This window comes from Anguilla anguilla, chromosome 7, assembly GCF_013347855.1.
Source record: "Anguilla anguilla isolate fAngAng1 chromosome 7, fAngAng1.pri, whole genome shotgun sequence".
Taxonomy (NCBI): Eukaryota; Metazoa; Chordata; class Actinopteri; order Anguilliformes; family Anguillidae; genus Anguilla; species Anguilla anguilla.
The window spans coordinates 34,187,404-34,207,609 of NC_049207.1; the positions used below are offsets into that span (position 1 = coordinate 34,187,404).

At 38.7% G+C, this 20,206-nt stretch overlaps 1 protein-coding gene across 3 annotated transcripts; it reads right to left on the bottom strand.

The window, feature by feature from the left end:
- Nucleotides 1-1,834: 1,834 nt before the first annotated feature.
- Nucleotides 1,835-19,555, bottom strand: spon2b (spondin 2b, extracellular matrix protein). Of its 3 annotated transcripts, none has more exons than XM_035425017.1 (6): nucleotides 19,257-19,555; nucleotides 12,268-12,556; nucleotides 7,687-7,910; nucleotides 6,489-6,680; nucleotides 6,062-6,245; nucleotides 1,835-4,067 (listed from the first exon to the last, which is right to left on the bottom strand). In XM_035425017.1, exons 2-6 carry the CDS (start codon nucleotides 12,527-12,529, stop codon nucleotides 3,889-3,891), a joined length of 1,041 nt encoding a protein of 346 aa, XP_035280908.1. In that variant the 5' UTR covers nucleotides 12,530-12,556; nucleotides 19,257-19,555; the 3' UTR covers nucleotides 1,835-3,888. The 3 variants fall into 3 exon arrangements, with proteins under 3 accessions (XP_035280908.1, XP_035280910.1, XP_035280909.1); XM_035425019.1 differs by having other exon boundaries at nucleotides 12,268-12,491; nucleotides 19,257-19,554; XM_035425018.1 differs by having other exon boundaries at nucleotides 12,268-12,497; nucleotides 19,257-19,553.
- Nucleotides 19,556-20,206: the final 651 nt, after the last annotated feature.

The window sequence follows — 20,206 nt, forward strand, 5'->3', positions numbered from 1 at the left end:
TGGTTCTCCTCCTGGGACCCCCGCAGCGGGTATTACAAGGTGCCCCTCTCCCCAGAGGCCAGACCCAAGACAGCCTTCTGCACCAGGCGGGGGCTGTGGTAGTTAAAGGTCCTCAGCTTTGGACTTTGTAATGCCCCTGCCACCTTCGCGAGGATGACGGACAAAGTGCTGGCTGGCATTCCCTGTCAGCAGTGCCTGGTATACCTAGATGACATCCTGGTGCATGGCAGCTCCTTCGAGGTCGCCCTGGGGGCCCTGCGGCGGGTGCTGGAATGGATTAGAGCAGCTGGCCTGAAGCTGCACCCCGAGATATATATATATATCATGCCAATAAAGCTTATTTGAATTTGAATCTTCTGACATAGAGATCTCACGTCCGCTCGTTTTCAGTGATTGTCTGCATGTGTCTCAGTGTGTATTCAGTTCCGGGTTTTCTTCAGTTCAGCGCTTGGTCTTTGGCTACGTTTATACTGCAGGTCTTGATGCCCAGTTCCGATTTTTTTGCCTATATCCTATTTTTGACTGCCTGTTTAAAGTGAATCATGTCCGCTTCATGTGCTCACATGGTTTACACTTGAAAGAATCTGCATGCATACACAAGGGTTTGGTTACCGACAACCACACCGCCATGGCCATATATGGCCATCTACAATGGACACAAAATAAGAGATAAATAATAATCCAAGATGTCTTTTTTAGGTCTGCAACGAACATCCCCTTTATTTTGGCCTGTACCGACCATTCACAGCACGTACTTAAAAGGATGTAACCATGGTATTCGCCACTGGACTGAGCCTTCATCCTCTGTTTAACTTCTTTTAACATTTACCAATACCAGTGGAGAGTGGTTGTGTATGTAATATACGTTACTTTTTTGAATTTGAATGGCGTGTAAGAGAATATTTCATTCTGAATCACGCGTGAATCGCAATGACTGGTAGATTCCGATGTGTACCCTTGGATGCATGGACAGATTCCTGTCTGATTTATTTCCACATATGAATGTGACCCAAAACGCCCAAAAAAATTTCTGATTCCTTGTGCTTTTTCCTGTTTACATGTTCATAGTACATATCCGATATACATGCCACTTGAGAGCAAAACATCGGGGTTGGGTAACTTTTACCAGGCAGCGTAAATGCAGCCTTTGTGTTTTCCTATATGTTCACCTACACCTCCTACTTCCCCATGTCTATTTTTTTTTCTGGTACCTACATCCTGTTGCTGTTTTTTGTTTTTGCTGTTGAAGACTTCAGTAAGGACTTTCAGTAAGAATTTTACTTACCTCTGCCTCCCTGTTTGATCTTTGCATGTGGGTCCTAATCCTCTCTGTGAGCCTGTGACACATTGTAACATTGGTGGTGGGTGGGGAGCCCTACATTTTTTTAAAACATCGCTTTAATAGTCACATTTTTAGGATGTGTAGTCACGTTGCTGTCCATGGATTTAGGACAATTTTTTTTTCACCAATAAAAATTGACAACCATGTGCTTTATGGTAAGCTATCCTCATGTATTAATAACTGGAAATAATATTTCTTTTTGTCAGTGCCAAATTTCCCTTTGCTGAATGTACCTTAATTTGCCAGTGATTTTGAAAGTATCACATCAGCTGAGGCTCAATTCTGTACAATTAATCTCTGAATAATCTAACAGGAAAATGGAATGATTCTGCAGGACATTGGCATGATACATGCAAATAGGGCAATCAAATTACATTTATCACCTGTACTGTTTGGTTGTATGGAGACCAGTGTGTTTTTTCTACTGTTTCTTTAGCATATTTTATAATATTTTATGCTTTGCTAGTAAAGGAAAGGAAGGTGACAATCAAGTTAAATACATGGTATATTTATTTCCTTTTTCTACAAAGTGTTACATATTGATGAGAATTATCAAAAATGTTGTTTTTTTATTGGTGTGATGGTACCACAACATTTCAATTTCCAGAACGTGGAATTGATTGCTGCCCTGAAGTTTTGCAGGATTTGTTTTCTATGAATTAGTATTGATTGAAGAATGATGCTTTGTGGATCTCCATATACAAATACTACACATTATCCATCCATCCATTATCTATACCCGCTTATCCTGGGCAGGGTCGCGGGGGGTGCTGGAGCCTATCCCAGCATGCATTGGGCGAGAGGCAAATACACATTATAAAACGGGCAAATTTTGCAATCTGATTGAACAGTAACCATAATAACTATTCTACCATGGTTATGATGTCTAATGCTTCTTTACACAGTTTCATTTCAATTATCAGCCACGGCTAAGCAGTCATTCAAGTCAAAATAAAAAACCGTTAGCTTCATGTAATGATTATCAGCAGTCACAAAATGGAAACATTTGAAACTTTCTGATGTGGGTCTTGAGTTGAGAGATTATGTCCATGAGTGGTCACAAGTGTGAGAACTCTCTCTAGAGCTATTGGCAACTGAAACTCAGAGACTGTAGAAGGTGGAGCAGAATTCTCCCCACGCCAAGCAACGCGCATCTTCCACCTAACAAAACGAGCATATCTATGAAACGTGATTCCACTGATGGGACAGTTTATCAGTGGTTGCACAATTGATGGGAACATACAAATAAACATCAATAAGGCATAAACTCTTGTTGGCTCACTAATGTTAGCTTGCTAGCTAGTTTGGCAGAAGAAAGGGGGGTTACTCATGTTGCACTGAAACCGCCTGCCCCTATTTTCCCAAGAGTATCCATCTGCAGCATGCAGACAGACCTTTGCGGGGAGCTGGTATCTACTTTCTTGTAAATTTGCCTGTTCTTGTAATTCAATTTTTAAAAACTGTTTTTTAATTGGATTATGTCTATAATATCTATTTCATATTTAGTAACAGATTAGTAAAAGCAATAACTCACTCCAGGCCGAACAACACCCCTCAGCTGCGATAGCCTACATTCACAATACTGCCTGCCCTGGTTTATTGTTTAAATATTCACATAAACATAGTCATATCATATATGGGATATCTGATCTAATATTAAACAAGGTATTTCATGATAAAACATTTTTTTCAGGTGCAGTGCTGTTCTCAATCCTTTGATCTATACAGTAGATGGCCAACAGCATGTGTGTTAATAATTTAACCACTAGAGGGTACTGTCTATCAAGGCTTATGGCTCTCGACACTGTTTCCTAACTAGGGGGATTTGCAATTTTGTCATTCTTGGCCAAGCAGTTCTTGTTTTTGCATTTTACTTAGTTGGCTTACGTCACTGTGATGGAATATTTGGTTTCGAAGTGGAAGAGGTGCAATTCTCATTGTGGAGTACATAGATTCTGATGCCATTTAACTACTAAGAGTGCAATTTCTATTACCATAGCAAGATTTCCAACAGTGCAAATGATTCTGTTAAAAATATGTAGACAGTTACAAAAATATTTTTCCCATGTAGTTTGTTGTAGAATTCTAGTGAAAATGTGCAATTCTCGACATGGAACCTTAAAAATAACAAGTTTTCTGTGGTTGAGCTGAAGACTAGGTTGAGGATTTGTTCACTAAGCAATAACTGTGACTGACTTCATCCTGCAGACATTATTCTGGCCGCCTCATTAGGCAAGAAGAAGGAGAAAAAAAAGCTTGTGACCATAACAGAAGGCTGCCTACACTTCAGGCCCCCAGGATAAGACTACACCAGCTATGAGATTTATAAAATCCCATTCTGATTCTACCCAGTTGGGTGGGCTTAGGAGATAGCCTCCCTTAAATATTCTGCATAGGAATTTGACTGAATACTGCCTGGGATCTCAACAACTGAAAGAGGCACTATGCAGAGTTGGCATACTCATGCCACCTAGTGTTATGAAGGCTGCAAAGCAGCAAAAAGTGAAATATCTGCACCCATGGACCTTCTGGTATGGGCTTGCCTCTCACACACAGTTATCGGGGTCGCAGGTCTTATCCTCCTCCAGTGGGGGGCAGTCTGCCCCATTGTTGGCGGGGTGGAGGTGGATGTAGCGGGTCCTGCGCCTCACCCCAGGCTCCCCACACTTCCCCCAGCACAGGCCCCAGGGGGACCATGCTGACACCTCACAATCCAGTGGGGTATCTGAAAGCACATCAGAGGGGCACATTGTGACACCAGCCCGTGGGACTATCAACTATTTGCAAGGAGCAGAAACACCTGTCACCACAAGTCATGTTTTTATGTATATGTGTCACAAAGTGGCTATAGGCTGGAGTCCAATTGCTGCATTATTCCTTCAACGAGACATATCTCCAATATAAAACTTGCTTTCCTAGACTTGCATATTTAATACTATACTTAAACATACTGTATTTTGTAAAGTAGCGATTTTACTTTCTTAAGTCTCACGTTTCTTATCCTCTGTACATCACTAAAAGCTGATTTGCCTGCCTTTAATTTTTAGAGAACATCTGTAAAAGAATCATGACAATGACTGACAATGACTAAATTCTCAGAAAATTCCCAATACAACCCTGTGGAAGCATTAAATGGAAGAAGTTTAGAAATGTTAAAGAAACTGTTACTGTGTGGTCAACAGAAATGTGGACAGAGCCTTCCACTGCATGCAGTGGTCAATAATTAATTATTATTAATTCACTAACTGGTTCATGTCAGATTGGGTGCTAATTTCTTCCTAAAACTAACAAACCAAAATTTTCTGAGCAGCCATCAAAGAATGTGATTCACCTAACCATAGATTTATTCTGTTCTCCTAGATTAAATAAACATTTGTACCCACAAATTAAATTAAATCCAAATGTTACTTTTTCTCTGCAAACACAGTTCAGCATTTCTGAAATTAACATAATTTTTTTTCTTCAAAAATTAAGGAGCACATACATAATTTACCAGTCAATATAAAGGACAACTATTGATTGAATTCATGGAAATGTCTACAAGTAACACTAACACATAGGATGTGTTTTTGACTGGAAAAATGTAGCCTTTGGGACAGTTCTCCAGGTAGGTCTACTCTGAAGTGCAGTTAAGTACAGTACGTTACAGAAAGCAGAGATTGGTCTTCCTCTTAAAGTTAAAACCCAGCTAATGCATCTGGTGTCATGGGAGAAGGAACTTAAACTAGCCAGACTGCCAGTGGACAACATGCTTTGTTTTATACCCGTAGTTAGTGGATTTTGCTGCAGGAATTGCTTGCACCTAACTCCCAATATTCAACTTCAACCAGAGACAGACTTTAAAACCTGAATAATGTCTACCTCAGATACACATTTGTTCAAGAGCCAGAGCAGTGCTGAGATGAAACAAAGAAATGAAAGCATAGCTGTAGATTGCATCAGCCTTTGCTTCCATTACAAATCATTCCTGAATGCTAAGAAATTATAAATACAGGACTTCAGTAAATGTTGGCCTTTATTTTCTTGTTTGGGGTTGGTTTTCTGGTTGCCGTAGCAACTCGGAACAGCTCTCAGTATCAAGATCTGGCAATTGAAGAGTGTGTTGTGGATGAGGACAAACAACACACCACTTGCGCAAACACATTGCTTATAGACACATACAACCCGCACAAACACATTGTATAAACAAAAACACTCTTTCCATAAACACAGCTCAAACACATTATTTGAAAACACATACAGCTCACACAAATTACTTACATGAACAAAAGCACAAGCACACTTCTCATAAAAAAAGACTGCTTATACGATCACTTTTCTTGTAGTAATGTACTCCAGATGCTCTCTGAAGATTCAGAGAATTAAAATATCAGAGTGTAACAACCTTATAGAACTTTCTCAGAGTTCTGAATCAAAATGAGTTCCCTCCATTACATGTGGATCCAGCACACTAGGTCACAGTATTCTTAACAACTGTCTAATACATGTGACAAAATAGGATCCATTTAATCGATAATCATTTAAAGGAGTTCCCGGCATTTAAAAATAGACTTGGGAACAAAAAATTAATCCACAGATCAGCTGCTGTGGGCTCTGTATATTTTAAGTCAGGTCCCTCATATCTTAAGGGTAATGCTAACTGTCTTGAAATAGCCCAAATGCCCTTCCATTTCTTGTGTCATGTTTCCACTGATTATAAAGACATTTTCCAATTCTTACTTATTAGGGAATCCCCGATCTCATTACCAGTGGGAATCTGGTTGGACTGGGTAGGCTCAAGGGGCAGGCTGAAGATGTGGTTACTCTTGACCTTTGTGAGAGTCACCCGGGCTATGGGAGGCAGGTGCTTCAACCGGGGGTAGTAGAAGGAGTTCGCTGGGTGGCTGGGGAATGATGAGGTTATCTGGAGGAGAAGATGAACCATCACTATATCATCTGTGATCTGGCATGAATCATTGCATACGTGTGTATTCCCTGCGCTACTAATAGCTACTAATAATAGTATTAGTAATAGTCTTAAGTTTATCAGTGAACAGTATTACTTTGAATTATTACTTGGTTTGTCTAGTACGATCCTCATTTGCTCAAAACATTCTCATATAGAGAAATATCTCATTTAGCTCTTCATTCAAAGGTGAGATTTTACCTCTGTGACCTTCTCTTGAGGGATGGTCTCAAAGTTAGGGGAGGAAAAGGTGAAGCCACTGTCTGTACCAGCATCATAAGGAAAGAGGTCTAGTGAAACATTCTCTTTCCAGTGGCCTGCCTCACAAAGGTTGAGGCTGTCCACACCCACAAACCAGTCGGGGCTGGGCACAATCCGTATGATGAAGGAAAGCTGAAACAGTGAAACAGAATAGCCAGATTTAATGTGTAAGGGACAGATATAACACCAAAAAGCGCTGCAAGGAGACAACAGGGATTATTTGTATGGAAATCCCAATTGTGCTGTACAAATGTGCATAAAACACTACAAGCAGACAATAGAGTTAGTGTAAGAATACACAAGATGTGCTATACAAATGAGACTCTGTGCAAAGGGACAGATGTAAATTGAAATAGTCCTTAATTTTCGGTGCGTAACATAAAGGAGAATAATTTGGTCGGCCTGCAAAAGCCATGGTCACGCATTGAGGGCAGGAACATATGCTACTTTGGTTTGAATTTGTTTTGATTTACAGGCTCAGTCTTCTTTAAAGGTTATATTTGTTCCTGGACCAAACGTAGGAACATCAAGGAAAATAAACATTAAGGTAAAACAAGACTGTCACTCGACATGTTTTTATAGGATATAACTACGGCCATGATTTTTTTTCTCTAGCTTGTTTCTGAAGATGCATTATGTTGATTGTTCATCATGCATCCCTGAAACAGCCACATTTGTATTGCCTAACTGTTTAAGTTCCATCATATTCTTATTTTGGTGATTAACAATGAGATTTGTTCTGAATGTATTTACATCTTGTCCATTAAGCAGATAATATTTAACCATAAAATGGGCATAACCTTCAAATATTTATGAATGACTGTACCTGTGAACACTGTACTACCTATTACTTGAAAAGAAAATGCAATAATCTGTTGACCACAATGGACATTACAAAACACTAAAAGATGTGCGAAAAATTGCACAAAAAAGAATGTAAAGACAATTTGTAAAGACAATTTTGTCCTACTCAGCATTTTTATGTATTTAAACATTTTGTTACATTTTGAAAACATCATGTGCATTTTCTACCACACTAGTTGTTTTATGGCTGCGATACACGAGTGGGTGACATGCTGTGTTGCTGAAATTGAGGTCTCAAAAACACATGGCCCAAATTATGGGACAGGAAACTTACAAGGGAGTGCCTGGTGAAAACTTCAAACTCAGAGGAAGTTTGGCCTGTCCCTCCAATAACAGCAGGGGCAGAGAATACCCCATAGACACTCTGGATTCGCTCCCCAGCCGCCTGAACCTCCTTCATTAGCGTCCAGGCTTCGCCTTTCTCCGAAAACTCGCGCACACCATTACTGGCAAACTCATTTCTCTGCCAGATGTAGTAGTCTGAGCTGTGTGTCACACCTGGAAGGAGAGTCACACAATCTTTGAAAAGCTTCTGTTGTCATCACAGAAGTTGGCAATAATTATCACTCCACTTTCATTACTGTCTTCCTCACTCAGGATACATCCACTCTCAAGAGTGTGTCAGCATGCATTTAGAGATTAAGGCCTTCAGAAAAAAATAGCTATTGATTTAGGCAGATCTCAGAGAGGTTTACATGTTCTGCGGTTGCTTTAATTATTGTACCAAAAATGCAGCACTTTCTCCTCAGGATAAGGCCCTAGTCTTATTTTAAGTACTAGTCCTAGTGATGAGCAAAGCAGTTCTTTTCAGTGTACTGAATCAGTAGAATCAGTTCACTAAAAAGATTCGTTCAAAAGATTCGTTCACCAAATCAGTGGTGTCACTAGGGTTGGTGTCGGTCGACCGGGGGCTGGGGGGGTGCTTTGCTGTTGGATGTTGTCAAAGGGCATTTTCCCACAAAATATTTAATAGCCAAAGAACCAAACACTTTCTTTCCCTATTTTAAATAAAATGTTTTTGTTTCGATTTTATGCTAAACAATTTACTTTGGAACAAACTGGTGTTGTGTTGTTCGCGAACGATTTGGGCTAGTGTTGTGTCGTTCGGGAACAATTCGGGCGCACTTCAGTTCAGTGTACCGTCACATCCCTAGTACGTTCAGTGAACGAATCACTCAACTGATAGTCTGCGAACGATATTCAGTCAGTGAACGACCAGTTCATGTTCGCAAATGAATCGTTTCCAGTGAACAACCAGTTCACATTCGCAAACAAATCGCTTCAGGAAGTGATTCAGTTCATTTCGTTCAGCCAAAAGATAGGCAATCCGTACGCGCTAACTAGGTTAGCTAAAAAAAGCGAAACGCGAACATGTTAGGGTTAGCTAAAGTAACGTTAGGCGATAAAGCTGTGCTTAAAAATGTTGTGCCGTACCACCTGCGCACGCGTCCTACTAAACGAAGCACCACCTGCGCATGCATCCCACCAAACTTCCCTCAAAGGTTGTCCGTGAGCGAGCGAGTGAGTGAGTGAGCGACTGAGTGAGTATGTGAGTGAGTGAGTGACCACAATTTGCCACACATAGTTGACGGTGCCAGTTCCTGCATGCCGTGGGAAAAACGGCTACTGTCCAGCATCTATATTTTATGTATTACACATGCAAATTCAGTATCTTGCTTAACCCCTTTGCACACATGCCAAATCGGGCCAATCTTTGCCCATTTAGTGAGTACCTTATTTAAAGCTTTATAAGTCCAGATGTGAGTACCATTTACAATACTAATTTAGATTAGTTTAGATTCATAATTTAGAAAGAAATAAAATGCCACAAATGCAATTGTCTTGGCAAAAAATCAAACATGAATTAGCTCATTTTTAGTTTGCAATGAAATACTAAGAGATTGCACATATAGAGCAGATTAAACTATACATGTCCTGGATCAAAAATTCCTTGATTAAAAGTGCGTAAAATCTAAGGGTGGATATGCAGAACTACTAAAGATCTATTAAGCAAGAAGTAAGCAGTGTACCCAGTGTCTCCAAATCTATCCAAAATGTCTAAATGATGCATTACTGTAAATCACAACATGATCATGTATTTCACAACAAATCTACTGTTTTGACTCAAGAAACTCACTTTTGCACTATTTTCAAGTGGGAATTACAAGTGTGCTATCAGTAAAGTGACCTAAAATATCTAGGGGATCTGAAACAAATTCTCTCCAAAAATTAATAAAATGGTTTTTATAAAGCATGTACATGTTCCCTTATGAAGGATTAAGATGAAACATTGATATCAGATTTTTAAAAATGCATAAAACATTATCACACAAAGTTGTACAGTACCTAAATGTCTAATCATTAACTCTTGTATGTTTTTCTGTACTCTACAGTATGTGATGTTTTCTTGTATGGGGATGGGACAACATTAAAACAATATTCAACCGTCAACCTCATTTTTGCAATATTCCAGTTCAGTTCACATCCGGTGCATTAAAAACAAACACTATTTAGCAAACTAACTAACGCTTATGTTACAGTGTGAAATATCCTCATTATAAAATACCACTAACCTATTTAAAAACACTCAATTTCAAAAAATAACGGATATAACCAAAATATTTTCAGCAGTAACACTTACATTTGGATGATGCAATCTTATCTATGTTCAGTCAATAAAGACAGAGAAAGTAAATCAATAATGTAGTTCCCCAGTTCTAACTTAGTCCAGAAAACAGTATATCAGCTAGGTCTATCAGGAAACATATGCCTTAGCCATGCTCAGAATTTCTCAGGAATTATATTTTCCTAGAATTTACAAAAGTCATAGATAAATTTTGCTAGGTGCAGTGTCTTTTGCAGCTACCATAGACTGAATGCGTAATGCAGCTATAATGAGAAAACCTTTGGTTACGCTGAGCTATAAAAAAGTAAAATAAAACATATTATATATTGTTAAAAAGCTTATTCTGTCACCTAATGGATCGATTAATTGTCGATCAAGCCAGATCATACTATAAAGGGCGACAACACCATAAATAACGTGTGGTATTACACACAGCTATTTTGGAAGGTACCCAGGCATCACAAATGAGCATATATTTCACAAAAAGATCGTCCAAGACAATACATGACCACTCAGTGATATGTGTGAAACCAATGATAAGTTTGCACATTTATTCCATATTTGGTCACAGATATTGACAGTAGAATGACATGGTATAATCTTTGAAAAGGTTCGCTTGTTCATTTCAGTGTCCAGTGAGCAGCGCTTTTCACAGCTATTATGCATTACTATTCTCCTTAGTTACTATATGCAGGGGTTAAATTGGGGGTGGACGCGGGTGGATGGCATCCACCCACCTTTGGTAAATAAATAAATTATTTTAAACGGCAGTTTTACAAATAGCTTTGACAATCCAGTCCATTTTTCATATGCTCCAGTCCATGTGTTCCCTCTAGCCAGTTACTCGCTCAACCAATCAAAAATCTGAAGAAAATAAACTCAGGAGGAACAGTTGTTTATATAGACAGGCACAGAAAGAAAAATATTGTTGATTGTCCTGATTGTTTGGAACCGGACGCGGTAGGTAATTTCATTAACATGTAATTTCATCTATGCAACATTTTAAAGAGAGATGAATAAACAGCCCCCACAAATGCCGGCTATTATTAACGGCAACTTTGATTGCTTGAGCAAAATCATCAGGTTGCTGGTCAGCAGCTAAGATAGGATTGAATAGTTATTTCCCACATAATGTTTTATTCAGGGGCGGCTGGTGAGCTGAAAATTGGTGGGGCGCAAAACTTTCCTTTAAACAAATCATTGATCTCAACCTGTTTTCATTAGTAATTTTCCTTTATCAAGCGTGCCAATGATCAGACTAATCAAATGGCAAGTAGTCTAACACACAACGTCTTCATACTGTGTTAGGGGATTAAATCATAAATTCAATTTATCTGTTAAAAATCTGTTTTAATCACCAAGTAGTCTACACTTAACGAACAAGATACACCAGTCTGTTATCTACCGTGTTAGCTTACAGAATAACCAGCAAAAACAAAACCTGCAATTCAATTTTGTTTACAATCTACGCATTGCAGATATTTGCCATGAATACGAGTGCGGAGAAAGAAGTGCGGAATGTATCTGCAAATAATATTGATTAGAAATGTGCACAATTTCGTACTGCAAATGAAAATACATGTAGGCTATAAGGCCTAGGCTACTCGATAAAACTGTCCATTTGGGGAGAGCTGGCTATATATGATAGTATTGAGTAGCCTACTTTGTGGATTATTTGTATTGATACTCAAGGAAAATCAGGGGAAGATTCCACCACTGCTTAGTGATTAAAACGGATTTTTCTAAATTGCATTTATCATTTAATCTCCCTAACACAATGCGAAGAAGCTGTGTGTCCCTTTTCAATCGATTAGTCAGATGTTTGCATGCTTGTTAATCACTGAAAATTAATTAAAACAGTTTGAGATCAATGATTAGTTTAAAGGAAAGTTTTGCGCCCCACCAATTTTCAACTCACCAGTTGCCGCTGGTTTTATTTTGTTTCAATTCAACAGTTTAAGAAAGATGGATAAAGGAGGAAGAAAGGGAGGAAAAAAGAGGATGATGACAGATTATTTTCGGGGGTAAAAAAAAATTCTCAGCATTAATGACATTCAATGAACTTGAAATATATTATATAAGCTTGCATCAATAGTATACATTCTTTTTAAAACATTGTTTTCCTTCCCAATTTAACCCCTGACTATATGCATATTTTATTTTCCCCAGGTTATGCAAAGAGTACTGTATTTGGGTCAGTAAAGGCAGTACAAAGTCAGTTGGACTCACCAATTAGATGGGACCACTGTGCTGGGGGTCTGTACATGGGATACTGCTTGGGGAAGGCTGTCTGGCTCCACATGCCTGTGAAAACCAGGCTATACTTGGCACTGGTGCCTCCAGAACACTCCGGGTCTACCTCCACAGGCATTGCCAGGGTCCCACAGAGCATGAACAAGGTGGCTAGCCAACCCAGGAGACCTCTTGTATGGACATCTGTCATCTTTTCCACACTGTTACTGGGGGAGAGAGTGTATGTTGGGCAGATCATCCAAATGTGTTGTTTTGAGCAATGGGGCTGTGTGAATAACAAGGAAAGAATTCAAATCTTTTTGGCACAGGTTGCCTGGTTTCATTTAACTGCTCCCATATTCCAATGAAGACTGAAGATTAAATGTACAGTACATGTAAACCTCATGTATTTTCACAAGGATATCTTTAGAATCTAAATATAATATGTAAATTATTTTTGCAAAAACTGCATTCAGAGTACACTGCAAAAAAGCTTGTCTTAAAGGTCCAGGAAATTGAAATCTGTGAATTCTTTGCTGATTAAAAAAAAAAAAAATTATACTTTTTTTAACACATCCCAGAAATAGTTAAAATGATTATTTTAAAGAGATTAAAAAAAACATAAAATCCTGTGCTGAAATTCCCCTTTGGCTAAACGCCAGGTTTTCAGTGGGCGGGGTTAATTGGGTATTAGTTACGTAACAAAAACCTTAAGTCCACTGAAATCCTTTCTATATGTAATATGTAAATAATGCAGGTAAGGCAAGCCAAGTTCAAAATGCCCAAGCATTGCCCCTTCACTGGATACGGAGAAAGCAATATAAGCTTTTTTCTCTTCACAAAAATGAAGAGACCTACAAGAAATGGGTTTTATTTCTGGAGCCCACAGGCACTTTCGCCTGGAACAAATGGTTGATCGGTAAGTAGGCCTACTGCTAGCTAGTGACAATTAAATAGCTTCCAGACTTAGCCATGTGGAATCGTAGACTTAATTTATTCGGATGTAATGTCTGTAGTTTGAGTCTGCTATAGAGTCTAATATAGATAATGTTGTTAAGACTGCCTTTTTTCAATTCAGGAACACTGCAAGTGTGAAACCATTCCTTATGTTACATGATGCAAAAAAATATATATTCATGGGCTTGTTTTCAGGCGCTTAGATTATTGTAATGCACTCTACACTGTGCTGCCAAAAAAGACAACTGGCCGACTTCGACTGGTACAAAATGCTGCTTCCCAAAATTTGAGAGCACATTACACCTATTCTGGCCGCATTACACTGGCTCCCTTGTTCACTTTAGAATTGATTTTCGGGTTTTCTTACGGGTTTTCAATGTTCTTAATGGTTTAGCACCTGCATACATCAGAGATTGCCTGTCTGAATATGTTCCTAGCCGAGCTCTCATATCTGCTGAGGCCTGCTTACTCAGTATACCCAAAATAAATCACAAAAGGAGTGGAGAAGCGCTTTTTATTTTTATGCTCCAAGGCTGTGGAACACCCTACCATTAGAAATCAGACAGGCAAGCTCTGAGTTTACACATGACATGTCTTACAGATATGAATGATAATGAGTGCAGGATACACGCCTACCCTGTCCTTGTCTGCTGAACAGGTCACAATAATTTAATAGTGTTTATTACAATTTAATGATATTGGGTTTAGAACTTGAAAGAAATATTAAGAAGACAATCAATTGTTTGGGGAATATAACCTCAATTTGAATCCAGTTGCCTGGACCTTTAAGTGTTTTAGTATTGTTAACTTTCTCTCAAGTACAGTTGAGGCCAAACATGTAAATACACCTAGGCTAAAGACATTCAAACTCAATTTTTCACGACTCCACGCAATTCATGTTACCATACATTTCCCGTGTTAAGTCAATTAAGGTATCTACTTTATTTCCATAAGAGGTCATTTCAGCTAAGAGACATATGTATTTCAGCTTTTGTGTACTATATCAGATTTTCAGTGGATCAAAAGTTTACATACACTTTGTTAGTATTTGGTGGTATTGTCTTTTAATTGCTTAACTTGAATAAAAAGCTTGGGGTAACCTTCCACAAGCTTCTCACAATACTTTGCTGGAATTTTTACCCATTCCTCCAGACGGAACTAGTGTAGCTCAGTCAGGTTGTGGGCCTCCTTGTTCGGAAACGCTTCTTCAGTTCAGTCCACAAATTTTCTATGGGATTCAGGTCAGGGCTTTGAGATGGCCACTCCAATGCTTTCACTTTGTTATCTTAAAGGGCCAATTGCAGGTTGGAGACCCCAATGAATCAATGTGTAGGAAAATGATGTAGGAACTAGATTTTCATGAAAATATACTTATATGTACACTCAGGGTTCATACACTTTTTCACCAATGATTTTCAATGACTTTTCCATGACTTCTCCACAATCTTTAACTGAATGTCCATGACCCAAAAAAATGACTTTATCTCAGCGGGACGATTTAAAATTATTTATTGTAACACTAAGTAAAATTAGGTCTGCATCTGAAACATATGGTGCCTCTCTGAAACAAATAAACACCAGATAGACACACTTAGATACATTCTCTCATATTTTAATTCGAATAGTTTAACATTTTTGTCAATGTCTCAAACAGGGCTCAAAATTGCGACCATTTTGGTCGCATATGCTCCCGAAATTTAATCTGTGCGGCCTTGAAATATAATTGGGAGCATTTGTGCGAGTGCAAATAATTGTTCTGGTGTGACCTTTTTTTATATATATTTTTTTTTTCCAGTCGAATGTCTCTTTCTCTGTACATTCGCTAGTTAGTACACTCAGTATGTGCCTTGTGAGCTGACGGTGACCCTTCTAACCAATCATGAGCTTGACATTCTTACCTTTAATGCTGATTTTAAATTGGTTAATATTAGCCTTCAATCACTCCCTTTCGCTGCACTCCACTGTCACACAACACAGAGAGCTAACGCGTTAACTAATGTTACCTGAAGACAAAGGTTTATGGTCAATTTATTAGCGTTATCGAAAGCTGAAAAGTTGAAGCAGACGTTTTGTGTAGCGACCCGGTTGAAATAGCTAATTTCTCCGACGCAGTTTACTGGCGGTTGATTTAATTAGCGGTAGGCCTATTAATGTGACGAGAAGCACTTTGTCGTTTGAATGCATAACCCGCAATTCCTTGAAGAGTCGACACATTTTAGGCGTGACAGTTTAACTGTTACTTGTAAACCGTACTGTTATATTGTCGTTTCTTATCAATAAAAAATCTATTTCATATATTGTTGGTGCTCCTTACATTTCGGTGGGTGCTCCTAAGTTTTTGAAGTTGAGAGCACCAGTGCTACCAAGTTAATTTCGAGCCCTGATATATTATTGAAGCTGCACTCCCTTGGCATATTGTCGGCACAGTAGGGCCTACGTTTACTAACTGCTACATCAGCAGAGGCGTGCCTGTAAACAGACTGAGCCGGACCAAATTAACTTCTCACACCACCAAAATACCGCGAAGGTTACGTGTCAATTTACGTTTCATTACTATACATACTATTTTTATGATTGGATTAATTAGTAATTATATTTGATGCAACTTTAGCTATATTTCCATTACTTTTCCAAAACCTTTCAAAAAATATTATTTTCCATAACTTTTCCAGGAAATTGCATTTTAAATTTCAATGACTTTTCCAGGTTTTTCATGACCGTACAAACCCTGTACACTACAGTGATTTCTGGAGTCGTTTTGTGAGAGAATTTTACTTTCACATTAAAAAAAATAAAATAAACTGCCAAACCGGAAGTGACGTAACAAAAGGACAGCACATTATATAATTCCACTAACCTATTTAAAGACACTCAATTTCAAAAATAACGTATATAACCGAAATAATTTGAGCAGTAATACTTACGTAGCAATGATGAAATCTTATGTTTTCGGTACATAGAAACAGAGACAGTAAATCAATATCCGCTTCTACCTCCAGAAAACGATGTCACCTAGGTCTATCAGCAAACAAATGGCTTAGCTATGCCCAGAAGTCCTCAATAATAATGGTATTTTCCAAGAAATTACAAAAAATCGTTGACTACGTTTCGTTAGGTGCAGCGTCTTTTTGCTGCCACACAGTATGCGTAAGTGAATGCGATGATGAGAAAATTTTGGTTACCCTGACCTATAAAACGCCATTCCAAAAGCAAAAAATACATTGTTAGAAAGCTTATACTCTAACCTACTGAATAAATTGATTGTCAATCAAGCCAGACCATACTAAAAAGGGCGACAACGCCGTAATCAACATGTGTGGTATTACCAGAGATTGCTATTTTTGGAGGTACCCAGGCCTCACAAATGCTAGCACCGTTCCTTTTCCTGTTAGGAAAATTGTGTACTCAGTATCCTGACAGGCTGGAGTTTGTGCAACCTGCACAAACACAATAATTTACCATGATGATACACAGTGAAATTCAATATAAAACTACTGAAAAAAAGACCAACTCACTATATCACGACCGCTCAGACTCAATACCACCTACTACTGCACATTGAGCTAAGGCTAGCTAAGGCAGGCAGACTCCCTTTTGTTACGTAATATGACGCGATGTTGGGAAAAAAATGTGTTTTTAGGAGCTTTGCTCTAAACGGCCACTATTTCCTCTGAATCTGTGCCCTTATGTCTTGTAAAAATGATTAAATCCTGCATTAACTTTTCAAATGGTCATTTTCAAGGTTAAGTATACATTTCGGAAAAAAAATTTACCTGCAAGATGCACTTTAAAGCCATTTTGCTACAACCTTGGATGTATGCTGAGCATCACTGTCCTGCTTGGAAGACCCAGTTGCGACAAAGTTTTAATTTTCTAGCTGTCTTTAGGTGTTACTTCAGTATTTCTAGATAATCCTCCTTCCTCATGATGCCATTTATTTTCGGAAGTGCACCAGTCCCTTTTCCAGCAAGACACCCACACAACATGATGCTGCCACCTCCATGCTTCACAGTTTGGATGGTGTTCTTCAGATGAAGCCTCACCCTTTTTCCTCCGTTCATTATGGTCAATTTTTGTTTTATCTGACCAGAGAACACTCCTCCAAAAGGCTAGGTCTTCATCCTGGTGATCACCTGCAAACTTCATTCTGTCTTCTTGGAGTAGTTCCTTGTGACAGCCTTTCAGGTCATGGTGATATAGGATTATCTTAATAGTGGATGTAGATACTTTGGTATCTGATGCCTCCAACTCCTTCACCAGTTCCTTGTTGTCTTGGGGTTCTGTTGAACCTTTCGGAAGTTTGTTCAGCCCTGGGAGTTAATTTGTGCCTCCTTCCTGAACAATGCAGTGTCTGTGTGGTCCCAAGATTTTTATATTTGCATACAATTGTTTGTACAGATGCTTGTGGTATCTTCAGTTGTTCGGAAATTGCTCCTAAGGAGGAACCGGACTTGTGGAGGTCCACAAATTGTTTTCTGAGGTCTTGGCTGAGTTTCTTGGATTTTCCCATGGTATCAAGGGCAAAAAGGCTGTGGCTCTAAAGGTAGGCCCTTATATACAGCCACAGGTGCCAATTAACTCCTAATTAGACAACCAGAAGCTTCTAAAAAGTCATTACATCAATTTCTGGAATCTTCCAGACTGTTTAAAGAGACAATCAACTTGGTGTATGTAAACTTTTGACCCAATGGAATTCTAATAGCTGAAATAAATCTGTCTCTAATCAACTGTTTTAAAATTACCTCTAATGTAATGCCCTAAGTGGATGCCCTAATTGACTTGCCAAAAGAAATGTATGGTAAAATGAAATTTGCGGAGTTGTGAAAAACTGAGTTTTATTATCTTTAGCATACCTGTATGTAAACTTTTGGCCTCAACTGTAGAAAATAATGTCTTGTTTTAAGTAACCATTTGCTTGACGGTTGAAATTGTCTCACCCCTTTGGCAAATCTTAAAATGAGTCAAACTGTCTCACCTCCCTGGCAATATTTTTTTTTCTGATTTTGCAAAAAAAAGTAATACAAATAATATTTAATAAGTCTAAATCTAAGACTAAAATACTTGTAAGATTGACCCTTTTTATTGTTGCAGTGTAAATCCCAAAATGTTAGTCCTGAATATGTGAAATTGCTAAATGTTTCATGGAACTGCTAGCTATAGTGGTCTGTCTGGTATTCATGACTAATGTCATCTGGTCCAGTCTAGTTCCCTAACTGACATATTGCTGGCTCTTCAGATATACTAAAGGGAATAATGTCCCAAAATATCCATTACTTGCCTGATATCCTGGAAAAAATTCAGTTTCATACCATATAATGAAGAATACAGTAAGCAGCTTGATGAAACATAGCCTAATATTAATTACCATTAAGGCAATGAGTTTGTCACCAATGTCCAGTTATAGCAGAAGAAGAGAGAAATGGGAGAAACAGAAATTACTTCAAATGAACAGTCAACAGAAAAGCCAGACTAGCCTCTCCTGCTGAGCAAGAATTGGATTTCACCTTATTTGTTCATGCTTGGTTGCTAAACTAAGAAGTCAACTTTCTTGTTGATTTCTGTGAAGTGCATGTATTGAGCAGTGGACTGCAAGAAACAACTAAATTCTAACAATCATCTTGCAAATATATAAGGTAATTGTGCAGATCATTTGAGAGCACAATATATTTTCTTAGAAGCCTTTTTTTAATAATCACAAGGGATATGGCAGGTTCTTGCATATTGTTTCAAAACCCATGAAATGCATTCATTAAGTAAATACAACTGAACTGTATTAAATATCTGCAACTTGCTGATTTAAGAGTTATACTGTCGTTATGTTTTGTTAATTGCTTGCATGCTATCTGTGATGCTTTGTGGAATTACATATTGCATGTTTGCTACTCTAATTTAGTTGCATGACAGATGCACAGTCTACATATATTTATAATTCATGCACATCAGAGTTAAAGGATGACAATGTGGCACAGCTGCAGAAAAGGAACAGTTAACAGTGAGGAGCGAAAACACAGGATCATACAGCTACTCACTAGGGTCTGCAGAGCTGGCGGAGACGTGGAGAGTGGAGAAGAGAGGAGAGGACAGGAGATCAGCTGAGTCGAGGCTGTCTGCAGGATAGACTGGAAATCTTGGCCTCAGCAGTCTGCTATTTATGCCTTTCAGGGGTCGCTCAAGTCAAGCAACTGTATTAACCTCCTGACCCTGCTGGCATGGTCTGATGCACACAACATGCTCAGCAACACAGCCTATTTTCAAATTCCTCCCACAGTGGAAGGGGGATGGATTCAGGTTGGAACGAAAAGCTTTTGTTTTTTTTTAAGTTGGTTGATGCAAACACATGAGTGCGTCTGCGCTGCAGTGGTGTGTTCCTCGCAGGAATGCACCAGGCGCCTCAGCCAGCTGCTTGTCACCACGGAGACAGCCAGCATATCGGCCACATGCAAATCTCTATGAGCCTGCCGCTCTAATTGCTTCCACATGTTCACGTTTCTCCCTGCACTGCTCCCACCCTCACCAACTCATCTCCAGATTTCAAATGTAACTGCCTCCCAATCCTGGCCAAAAGAAGCTTTGCATTTATAGATAAAGCCAGAGCCTGTTATTGAGGAGAATATTAAAACAGACAAGGGGATATAGCAAAAATCTTATGAGCTTTGAGTGACGTTGTCTCAACACTTTCTTAATCAAAGCCATTTTTAAAGTTTTTGGGTGTATTTCTGGGATCTAGCTTGAACCCAAACATGGGTATTTCTCTGTTATACACTGATCAGCCACAACATTAAAACCACCTACCTAATATTGTGTAAGTCCCCCCTCGTGCCGCCAAAACAGCTCTGACCCGTCAAGAGTTTTTAAAATCATGTGGAAATAATTCACCCTCTAACAATATCTTAGCTTTTTATAGCCCTGTAGAAACTAATAATGTAATAAACTACCAATAGTGTAATAACTCCCAACAATGTAATCCATGTCAATTTTC